The 12,325-nt window shown below is 37.3% G+C and overlaps 1 protein-coding gene across 7 annotated transcripts in view; it reads left to right on the top strand.

Annotated features, from left to right (window-relative positions):
* PAXIP1 (PAX interacting protein 1) overlaps nt 1–12,325 on the top strand; it is a 60,052-nt gene that overhangs the window by 13,342 nt on the left and 34,385 nt on the right. For 2 of the 7 annotated variants that reach the window (XM_077997790.1, XM_077997789.1), the window contains exons 4-6: nt 63–126; nt 5,018–5,180; nt 7,859–7,972. In XM_077997790.1, coding sequence (XP_077853916.1) covers nt 68–126; nt 5,018–5,180; nt 7,859–7,972 — 336 coding nt within the window. In that variant the 5' untranslated portion in view covers nt 63–67. Of the gene's footprint in view, nt 1–62; nt 127–3,323; nt 3,353–5,017; nt 5,181–7,858; nt 7,973–12,325 lie in introns of those variants that run through there. The other 5 variants (XM_077997792.1, XM_077997791.1, XM_077997788.1 and 2 more) reach the window with 3 other exon arrangements.

The following is a 12,325-nucleotide window of genomic DNA, read 5'->3' as shown; positions in this document are numbered from 1 at the left end:
TGTTAGTGAAGTACAGGTTGCACTAATCTTATTTCATTGTAATCTTAATAACTATAAAACAGAGTAAATGGTTTTTCTCCAGAATCATGTCAGATTTTTTTTGGAATCACTGCCTGCCTTTCTCAGGTAAGCATGGTTACAGTTAGTCTTGAGTTATTTATATGTGACACTTCTGAGTTTTTGTATGATTGGATTTATGACCTGTTTGTTAACCAGTTTTAGAGAAGCTGTTTCCTAAACTGACTGTATATTTAATATGAACTGATGACACTTAAAATTATTTAAATATTTGTGCTTGCTTTTAAGATACAAAGTTTTTAATGAGTGAAAATGGTCTTTATAATTAAGAAAAACAAAGATTTAAAACTTGAATATGAAAAAATATTAAAAATGAAATTAAAAGATGACAAGGAAAATTCAGTTAGAAATACAGGCAAAGAATTTTCTTAATAAATAAAGGGATCATACAGATCAATAAGAATAAAAAAGACCTTAGCAGATAAGGCAGAGAAATGAATTTAGAATCTATAAAGAGGAATTACTAATAATAAGTGTAACAAAACATTTGATGCACTTTATACTTTATAATCAAAGACATAAACATTTTAATAGCAATGAGATAAGCGTTTTTGCTCATCGAATTTGTAACAGTGTGTTCAGTGTTGGTGGAGATGCTCAGGACAGACTCCTGCTTCCTGCTGCCAGGAATGGGAGTCAGCACAGCAGCTTCCTAGGAAAGGGGAGCAGTGTTGAGCCTTAAAATACTCATTTTGTTTTCACCTGCATTTCTTTTGTGTTCAGAAACTTATCCCAAGTTGGCCGGGCGTGGTTGCTCACGCCTATAATCCCAGCACTTTGGGAGGTGGAGGCGGGTGAATCACCTGAGGTCTGGGGTTTGAAACCAGCCTGGCCAACGTGGTGAAATGCCGTCTGTACTAAAAATACAAAATTAGCTGGGTGTGGTGGCGCACACCTGTAATCCCAGCTACTTGGGAGACTGAGGCAGGAGAATTACTTGAACCTGGGAGGCGGAGATTGTGGTGAGCCGAGATTGCGCCATTGCACTCCAGCCTGGGTAACAAGAGCAAAACTCCATCTCAAAAAAAAAAAGAAAAAGAAAAAGAAACTTATCCCAAGTCGATAGAAGGAAGCACAGAAGGTGCTCACATTTATTGATAAACATTATTTATAAGATGGTAAAATTGGAAACAATCAGATCATCCACTGTTTGGGAATGTTTAAGAAACCTATTGTATATGCTTACACAGTAGTCTAGCTGCTTAGCCATTTTTGAATTCTGTTTTATGAAAACATATAAAGACATGGGAAACGTTTTAAATGACAAAAGCAGGCCATAGCCTAGGTATGTACAGTATTACACCAACCAAATATATGAGAGCTATCCGAAATGAGGAACCAAAATGTTAACAGTGGTTAGTTCTGGGTATCTGAATATTTAATTTTTTTTATTGTATTTTGTTTTTCTAACTCCCAGCTAAGAAAAATCTCAAATCGTAATAAAAACTATTTGAAAAACATCAAATTGTTATTGTTTAAAGTCGTTTTACAAATTACGTGGAGTAATTTGTTTAAAATTAGTGGTCCTTAGGAAGGTAAAAGTGCTCTGTAGGATGTCCCATCTCATTTGACCTGACAGTCCTCATCCCAGGCTGTCATTTTGGTGCTCATACATGATACTTTTGAGAAAGTGTTTAGTCATCTTTCTCTATGCACACCTTTGAGAAAGGGGCACATTCAAGTTATTAGGTGAGATGGAAAGAAATTTGGTTATAATCTTGTTTTTCCTTTTGCCTTTGTGATAGAGGATTATGGAGCTGGGTAGTATTTGGTTTAGCATTGTTAGGTTGTTGGCCAGACTCAACAGTTAATACAAAGAATATCACCTGTCTGAACTTGATCCCTCCTCTGTCCAAGTAATAAGTAAATTTATCTGTGGTTACTGTGTTTTTGTTTGTGTCTCTTATATTCTGGAAGTTCTCTAAAATCCTGTTTTTGTTTTTGTGACATTAATTTGATGGAGATCCTTCAAGTAGCAAAGTTGGCTTATTTTTTTTCTCTTTAACAGGAATTTTGTTGGTATTTATATTTTGCAATGTTTTTTCATATCTGTTATAAGTGTATGTTTACATGAATGATCTTTAAAGTTGGCTAAAATGAGAAAACCTTTTAAATGCTGGGTGCTATGGTTACATGTAATTTTTATTGTTTTCCTCTACTTCTCTGTATGTTCCAAATTTACAATCAACGTATCAGAAAAGTTTTAAAAATGAAAACATTACTACTTATGTATAAACACAATGTACTTTGGCTAAAATGTGAATTTTTCATTTAATTTTATTTGCATCGGTTGGATTTCTGGGTTTCAGAGACTCAGAGCCGACTATCCAGAAATGATTCCAATTGAATGAGAAAGGGAGAGAGGACGAAGGGCCACGCTGAGTTTGGGACAGGGACAGAGAGTCCTGTGGGCATTTTTCAGAGATGAAGGTCACAGTGACATGGGATTTTGAAGACTTGATTTGGTGAAATAAATAAGAAAATCAAAAGTATGTGAGTATAAGATGATTATAGGGTTTCAAATGAGGTAATTAGATATTGTTAAATATTAACTATGAGTTTAGCACCAGAGAATATTATTAGTCTTCCAAAGAACTAATAGTTATGTTTATCAGAGTTTATATTTGTAATAGATTGTTATATAATACATGTAATAAATTAGGTATAGTATAGACATACATACAGGATACATATATGACCACTCGGGGGGCACAGGTATGACTGTATGAGCTTAGGAAGGATGGCATCAGTCTGGATTGCGAGACGAGGGAGGCCTTGATAGAGAGGATGTAAGGTTTGAGTGGCCCTGAAGGAATGGACAGAATTGGAGGAAATGGGAAGGGAGGAGGGCATTCTGCGTAGAGCAAGGTGGAAGGAGAAGTCAGGAGTACACAGACGCTAGGTAAGAGGAGACTGGTGTCAGCCAAGCGTGTGCATTTGCACGTAGAAGAAAAAATGGTCATGCAGGTAGATGGATAGAGACGATGGGAAAACAAGGTATAGGAGTTTGAACTGGCTAAAGTAGGTAGCAGGATGCTTCATCACCCTTTTTTCCTCGTTATTTGATTTTGGGTTACAAATACTTACCTCAGAAAATTTGGGAGACAAAAAGCAAACAAAATTAGAATCACTTGTGATCATTGCAGGTAAAACTGGTCCAGGAGCTCTGAGCATGACTTGCAGGGCAGGACAGAGGCTGGAGTTTTGACAAATGGAGATTGGATTCAGGGTAGCAGATACAACATGGGACTTAGCAACAGATGGGACTCAGCAGGTATTGGGGACGTGGGATGCTGTGGTGCAAAGAGTGAGAAGCCAACCCTCACTGTATACCTCCCTGCGCCAGATCCCATGGTGGATGCCAAAGATTATGTCATTGTTTCAGTTGGGGAGCACCAGCAGAGTGGCAGCATCGCTGATGGAGCTGGGAAATAGGGAGGATCCTGATTGGCGAAGGGAGATGGCAACACTGGTTTGAAACACACTTTGGGCTGTTGATAAGATTTGGAAGTGTAGGAACTTGGAGATCCTGTGGCATGAAGGAAATTCCCACAGAGCATGATAGAGAGAGGAACAGATAACCGGGAGTAGAGCCTTGGATAGCACGCATTGGTAGAGAGATTTGGGGAGAAAAAAAAAAGAAGGAGCTTGAAAACAGATGATACTGGAGGAGTAGGATATTATTTTTAGAAGCCAAGATAAAGTCAGATTTAATCATTTTTATTTTCATTGCTGGGAAGTAACAACAACCCAGGTAAAGATTTAGAGCATAAATTGATAGAAGATAATTGTACATAGGTGTGTGTGTACATAGGTCCTATTCTGTGACCCAGGAAGCGGAGGAAAAGGATGATAGAAAGTGATACAGGAGTATCAGCTGGCTCAGTGAGCATCACACAGGCTGAGGGGTCTAAGTACATCTTGGGTTCTCAAGTGAGAAGTCACCAGTGTAGTCCCTGTGGGAACAGGAGGATGGATATCCATAAAGAAACAACTGGGTGAGCAAACTGCTCAGAGAACATGAATATCTTGATTCTTTGCAGTGGAATAGTGTCATTCGATTGTGTGGTCTGGGAAGGGGCTCTGCTGGTGACAAACTGGGCAGAGGCCCTGCTCACCCACTGTCAGATGAAAAGTCGAATTTTACCTTGGTGCTAAACTTACCAAGGGGAGTGGCTGGGTCAATGGTGGCCAAAAGTTTAATTAGTTAGCAAGATCTTTGACAGTATTTTATATCCTTTTAGCAAATTCAGTGGATAAGAAAAATTAGAATCCAGAATTAGCGTGATCTTTGTGGGCCACTTGCTTTACTTCCTGCAGTTCATCACTTAACATGAGGAACTGGAATCCCCAGTGTGTCATGGGGTAAAATAAAAACATTTCTTTTAAGTTGAGAAAGATTGTTCAAATAGGGATGGGGAAGACTTTAATAGTCACTTCTATGAAGAAACCCTGGAAATTGTAGTTTAAGAAAAGTGCATTGGGAGCACTAATATTTTGTGGTTGCTAAAAAATGTTATTTTGGTTTTAAGATATATTAACAAACATATGTACAGTGTGCAGCTAAGGGACTTTGATCCAACAAATCCTTGATGGGTACTTCCTTTGTGACAGGAGCAATGCAAAGGGGTACAAATTAATTAAGATGCGATTTCTCTCTCAGTAAACATACCGTCTGTGAGGGTCAGACCTTGGGCAAATACGGTATGTTGCAACGTATGCAAAAATGAAAGTGGGCCCCGGGTACAGAAAGAGGAGGGAGTGCTCACAGTGGTTAGTCCTCACTGATTGGAGACTGTCAGAGGGATCTGCACCTTTTCTGCACACTGGAACACCCATGCGCACACACGCTCACATGCACATGCCAGGCAGGACCCCAGCTTTACAAAAGGACTGTTTCTTGGTGGTTCTCAGTGACCTTCTGTCTTTTCCCCGTCAGGGTGTTGATACAAGCTGGAGCTCTTTGTTGGAGTCTTCCAGAGCTCTCCCAGGGAGAGGTAGGGAAGGGAGCTTGTCCAGCAGAAGTTGGGAAGCACAGAGATCATCTGCCTTCTTCTGACCCGGTATTGATGCAGGCTGAGGCCTCTGTTGTAATGTGCTGGGTAGGTTTTGGGGAATAGGTCAAGAGTGTAATGGAGAGCCTGGCCAGGTCATGATTTAAATCTAGAAGCCTAAAAAGTCTGTTCCATTCTGTATCTCAACAACAGTATTTCTTGACTGCCTACCCATGTGCCTTGCACTGTTCTAGGTACTGTGAAAGATCTCAGAGGAGTTGAGGACATCATGTAAGACTCTTTAATAAGGAGTGTTAGAGTTCATAATCAAGACTGGACAAGGAGAAAATCCTGTAAGCTAGAATCAAGGAGTGTCTTATTGGGGGTGGTGAGGCCTGAAGAAGGAAAAGGGAGAGTGTTCCTGATTGGTTTAAACAAAAGCTTTTATTCCTGGGGGGCACAGACTTGAAATTCTAGTCCTCTGCTCCTGGTTGCTTTGGAGTATAGTTGGGAGGACAGATAAGCAAGCAGATAGTTGTAGAGTGTGAGAAGTATTTAGATTTCTGTCCAGCTTGCTGTGGGAGTACAGTGGTAATGCCACCTGAGCCGAGTCTACAGGAGGAGGTCGGAGGGTGGGCACGGCTGGGCACAGGAAAGCGGAACGTGTGAGGACGGCAGGTGCACGCGGGGGCAGGGCTCATGGGCAGGAGGAGGTGGTTAGGAGCCAGCCGGACAGGAAGGGCCTGGACACCACAGGGGAGCCTTTGGATTTTAGCCTTACAGCACTGAGGAGACATTATTAGCCAACATGATAACATTGGTATTTTGGAAAGATGGTTTTTTAAAAAGAAAAGCACTTTTCCCCAATTATAAAATTAATGCTTTTGAAAATTTGGAAAATACAGAAAAGTATAAAAATGAAAATAAAAATGTCCCCATAATCCTGTCACTAAGTAACTATTGTTAACATTTTGGTGTGGAAAGAGCATTCTTAATTATGCTGATGGAGATTCATTAAATGAACTGGTATGGATGTTCAAAGTCGTTTAATCCAAACGTACATCAGTGAAGAATCTGGGTCATGGAAGTTTTCCAAGTTGACATAAGCGAGTTATTGGAGGCATCGTATTAATTCCAGGTCTCCTCCATTCCTCCCTAGCTGATGTTCTTTCCACAGCAATCTACTGCACCCTGTTGAGGTCTACGCCTGTGACACAGGCCAAATAGGGTATAGGACTAGATTTACTGCAGTCAGTAAAATAAAATAATACTTAACTGAACATATAGGCAAATCTTGGTAATAAAGGCATATCTAGATTGTTTTTAATTTCATTTTTAATAAAGATTATATAATGACTCCTTGGATTAATCTGTATTATCATATAATTAAATCTCAACTCTCCAAATGCTGTAGGATATAAATGTTTTTGTGAAAGCCTCTAATAAAAATAACCTGGTCCAGTCTTCTGAAATGTGACATTGACTTACTAAATTAACAAGATAAAAAATAATGATTTGAAAAGTGATTTTTAGAAAGCTAACATGTTCTTGTTACTAGTTATAGAGTAGTGTGTAATACAAAATAATTTCTAGAAATGTTTGTAAAATTGATGAGAATAGATGGAGAATGCTAGATTATTTGCAAGCTGCATACTGGCAGTTAAAAAGAGATTAACACGCTATTATCAGTACTTTTAAAACATTAACTTGAGACAAAGTTCAGGATTCTTCAACAACTATAATCCTCAACTTACAATAAATTTATCCAGAAAAAATTTACTTGGTTAAATGATTATCTTAGAATTAATGCTTATATTTTTATTTTTCTTAAATGTTCTTTTGCTTTTCAGACTCTAAAATTTCATTTTTTTAGAAATTGTTTTTGACTTTCCCAGCAGTAACTGCCCTTAGAGAAGCACTACAGAACAGTGGAAAGTCCAGTTTGGAGTTAGACCTGGGTGTAGACAGACCTGGGTTTTAAAAGCCAGCTTTTCCATTATTAGGTGTAATTTAGCGTGTTTCCATATCTTTAAAATGGGGCGAATGATTCCTGTTTCACATGGCGGTTGGAAGGGTTAGCTGTATAGATAAAGCACTTGGCACAGTTCCTGGCACATAGTAGGCAGGCAATAAATGGTAGCTGTTTCTATTGTTACAGTGAAAGCCTGTTTGACCGCATAAGCCATTGTATCTGGAGTCGTTACTTCATCACTGAGCAAGCATAAGAATTATTCCTTTTATGCTTGCCTTCTTTCTTTCCTTTGTTAAGTAATATTTACATTTTCCCCTGAACTTATAAGCCACCATATTTTTATCTTTATTTTTATTTTATTCATTTCATAATTAGTATTTGTTATCCATTAGCATAAAGGCATTCCTAAAATACGATTTTGATATTGCTGTTGTATTTAAACATTTTCAAAAGTGACACAAATGGAAGCTGGAATGGTGTACTAGTTCTTCCTGCTTTTTTCCCCTGACTGTTTTTGTTATAGACTGAAATAATCCTCCATTCCGCTTTTTGGAATGTGGATATAAATATTTTTAAATTCATTTGGTGACAAGGCAAAAATAAGTAATTATATATGTAAAACTATTATGATAGGAGTGAAATTTTTGTTATAATAAGCAGATAGCTAAAAGCTTCTCTATTTTTTCTACAGATATTCTTAGGTTAATTTTATTAAGGGAGAAACAGAATTGTTGCAATATATTACTAAAGTGAAAATATAGCCATGCACAGATTGAAATGTATGGTAAAAGCCTTCTTTCTAACTTCCCATCAGGTGTCATCTGAAGACAGAAGTGCCCTGTGGGCTTTGGTTACGTTCTATGGGGGGGACTGCCAGCTGACCCTCAATAAGAAATGCACGCATTTGATTGTTCCAGAGCCAAAGGGGGTAAGCATTTCTTGTGCCGCCTTCTTTTTGTATGTCATTTAAGAATTTCTAGTAATCACATGTCTTTTTTGAGCTTCTTTTAAATTAATTATTATATTTCATTTACAAAAGCTGATTATATTGGTTTATATTATTTATATCCAGCTTCATTCCACAAAAGATGTCAGACGATTGTAAATTGTAAGCCAAATATAACTTCTAAATACTATGAAATTTGGCTTCATTTTATGTGGAAAATAGGAAAATGTTATTAATCTGAAGAATTTCCTTTCAAATCCAGTAAAACTTTGGTTCATTTTTATTTGTTTAAAAAAATGTATTTTTAGTTCCCTTCACCATTTTTTTTTTTTAAACCTCATACCAGGTATAATTATAAGCATGCGTTTAATGAAATTTTTGATATATTTTCTTCTTCATAATCTGGAATATATGAAAATGACTTTTGCCTTGATAAGCATGGGGCTCTCATCCCTGAGCAGTGGTGTGGCTGTACGGATTTTGTTTCCACAAGTAGGGTTCCTGGATCAGCAGCATCTGCCCTCCTTGGGTACTTGTTAGAAATGCAGTCTGTTGGCCAGGCGCAGTGGCTCACGCCTGTAATCCCAGCACTTTGGGATGCCAAGGTGGATGGATCAGTTGAGGTCAGGAGTTCGAGACCAGCCTAACCAACATGAAGAAACCCCATCTCTACTAAAAATACAAAAATTAGCCAGGCATGGTGGCATGTGCTTGTAATCCCAGCTACTCAGGAGGCTGAGACAAGAGAATCGCTTGAACCCAGGAGGTGGAAGTTGCAGTGAGCCGAGATCACACCACTGCACTCCAGTCTGGGTGACCGAGTGAGACTGTCTCAAAAAACAAAAAGGAATGAAGTCTGTCCAGCCTCTTCCCAGACCTAATCAAATGAGCCGAACAGTCGGTGTGTGATCAGGTCCTCCGGTGGGTGATTCTGATGCACACTAAAGTTTCAGAACCACTGTTCTATAGAAAGCATCACATAAAATGTATGATGTGACTCCTAAAATTTAAGTAAAAAACATATTTTCCATGACAATTTAAGTGATAAACAGTATGCTTTGGTTAAAATAGTGGGTTCTTTTTACATTAATGTTGATTTATAGCAAAAATTTATTTGATTTTTACATAGCTAATTTGAAGGGGAGATGAAACCTTTAACTTTTTTAACTGAGTTGGGATTATAATTTAAGAGGCACTATGTGAACAGAGTGGGTTTGTCAAAGCTGTTTTGAATTGTGATTTAACGTTTTAATTCTAGTGCCTTAATTTAGGGTTTTTCCCGCTTCCAAAATATTTTGATGATAAATCCTTAGTAACTCTTTGGGCTTTAGGTATAGTATGTATTTTAAAGTATTTATTGACTTTAGACTAATTTGTACGTGTATAGCTAAAAATGGAATCTTTTAAAATTTTTATTTGGAAGGAAAAACAAATCTAAGTCATAAGGTCTATATATAAATACTTTAATTGAGCTTTATTTATCCCAACAAAGAGGCACTTAAAAGAAATCATTTTCTTTGGCTAAAACATGCTTGTGAATAAGACAACAAATATGCTACTATAATTATATTTAGATAAAGCAAATACTCCATATATTTTAAAAGTTGATACTAAACATGATATTATGTATAATGTATTATGCATATATAGAGAGATTATCTTATCTAAGTCAATAGTGGAATTGTAATATTGTCTTATGTAATGTATTTGTTCTTCATTCTTGATTTCATTTATGGACTGGAAAAGATAAGTCTTTTTTTGCTTTTCCAATTTTAATTTCCCAGTTTTACATGAACTAATTCAACATAGGTAAAAATGAACTGCTATTTTAATGCTTACTGTGTTTCTTCTGCAACAGTAAATATTTGTTAAAAGCAGATTTTGTGTTTGCCAGTAATAAAAATAACACTAATACGCAGCCATTAGTGAGCACTTACTAGTTGCCAGTACCGTGCTGCTTGCGGCGTGCAGTGAAGGAAGTCCTGCTGTCCCCTTGGGGAAACTGAAACACAGACACCCACCATTTCTTTCTCTAACCCCGTTCTGTACACATTACTGTTCCTAAGTAATTTTTTTTTTTCTTGAGACAGAGTCTCACTCTGTCGCCCAGGCTGGGGTGCACTGGTGTGATCTCAACTCACTGCATCCTCCATCTCCCAGGTTCACACAATTCTCCTGCCTCAGCTTCCCAAGTAGCTGGGATTACAGGCACGTGCCACCACACCTGACCAATTTTTGTATTTTTAGTAGAGACCAAATTTTGGCCAGTCTGGTCTTGAACTCCTGACCTCAAGTGATCTGCCCACCTCGACCTCTCAAATTGCTGGGATTACAGGCATGAGCACTGCGCTCAGCCCTTAATTCTTAAGAAGTCATAATGCCCACATGTAAAGAAAGAGAAAGAGGGCAATTAATAATGAAAAACAACCAGAATTTTTAATGCTCAAGCATAACTACCCTAGAAGACAATGAAGTAGTAAGATATTACATGGGCCAGAAGTGGTGGCTCATGCCTATAAATCCCAGCACTTTGGGAGGCCGAGGTGGGAGGTCTCTTGAGCCCAGAAGTTTGAGATCAACCTGGGCAACAAAGTGAGACCCCATCTTTACAAAAAATAAAAAATTAGCTGGACGTGGTGACTCACACCTATGGTCCTAGCTACTTGGGAAGCTGGGGACGGAAGGATTGCTTGAGCCTGGGAGGTTGAGGCTGCAGTGAGCCGTGATTGCATCATTGCACTCCAGCCTGGGCAACAGAGTGAGACCCTGCTTCAAAAAAAAAAAAAAAAAAAGATATTTGTAAATGTGTAACTTACATATATGAGCATATATTTTTATGTATTACAGTCATGAATATGGCAGCTGCAAAAAAAGATTAATCTTGTATATCTGTTGTAATGATGACATAAAGGGTATAAGTGATCATTGCCCTTAGTGACATTTTCCAGTGAAATTCGATTAAAAAAAAAACTGACCAACTTGTAGTAAATTTTGAATAAGCTAGAAATAATTCCTTTGATTTTTTTTTTTTTTTTTTTGAAAATTAAGTACATACCTCCATACATTTTTAAATATGACTGATGGTACATTACCAGAATGTTTGCAGGATAATTCCTCGACTATGCAGCATTGTCTTGATCATTCTAGGACTTAGCATTGCCTCAACCATTTCCTTCCAGCCAGCTTTTGTGACAAATAACATGGGCTCTCACAAATTTCCAAAACTTCAGGGAGTGGTAACAGCTCTTCTTTAGTGTCAGACTTACTTTCAACCAAGATCACAGGATCAGAAAGTGACAGTTGGACTTCGTGTTCATGTCTGTCTGTTGTCTTTAAGGCAATAGTGTTTCATTCCTATTGGATCCTCGTAGGCCATGTACCCTTCTATGGCGTGGTGTTCCCTGCCTCACCTCACCTCTTCCCTGGTTCTTTCTAACTCACCCCTTGAAGGCTGAGAAGCACCAGTCTATAAAATGAACTGAAGGAGCCATATAATCTGGCATAGTCTGTTTATAAAACCAAAATGGTTTTAAGTTAATGTTAATTATAATTAGCCATTATGTTCTTGATTCATGATTATGTTATGTTTGTGGCTTATGTAACTCAATAACTACAAATATTTGAAAAACTAAATCCCTTTGAAAAGACTGAATTTTTATCATTCCTTTAAATTATTGTATTTTATAATCTATTCAGATATAAATTTGTAAACCTAATAGTGGTGAATTTAAATAGTTTCTTTTAATTTATAAGTTTTATGAGTGCTAGAGACCAGCTGACTATACACAAAAATAACATTTCTTTTTAAGGTAAATGTTTGTTTTTATTTTTTTTAATGAGCACATAGCAAAAGCTTGTGCAAATGGCATAATAAAACTACCTTTTATACTCTTGAAGTTTAAAAGTTTCAAATTGAAAAGAATGAAAGAATTTATAACTTAAAACCAACAGAAACAGGGTATGGTTATTAGTTGTTGGGTAGAGGGGACATGGTTGACCCTTGAGGTCCTTAGCACTTCGTGAGTTAGAAGTTTTGAGGATACAAAATTTAGAATAATTTAGTTGATAAATTGGGTCAGGCAAAGGCATCTAAACATTGTTTTCCTCTTAAATCATCTTTGTTTAAACAGTTATTGTCTTTCAGTGATTAAAAACTACCTATCTTGTGCAAAGCGAGAGAAAACTTGAGTGAAATATAGTAAGACTGTTTACCTAAATGTTTTACTTAGATTTCCATAGGAAATAGTCAAGTTATTTCTGAAATGTGAAATGCCAGCATTCTATACAAACTAGGAACTCAAGAGCCTACTGGATCCCAGCTTTTTAAATGTGAAA

Source organism: Macaca mulatta, chromosome 3 (genome assembly GCF_049350105.2).
Source record: "Macaca mulatta isolate MMU2019108-1 chromosome 3, T2T-MMU8v2.0, whole genome shotgun sequence".
NCBI lineage: Eukaryota > Metazoa > Chordata > Mammalia > Primates > Cercopithecidae > Macaca > Macaca mulatta.
The sequence above is the reverse complement of the archived record's forward strand: the minus strand, read 5'-3'. Positions and strand labels throughout refer to the sequence as shown.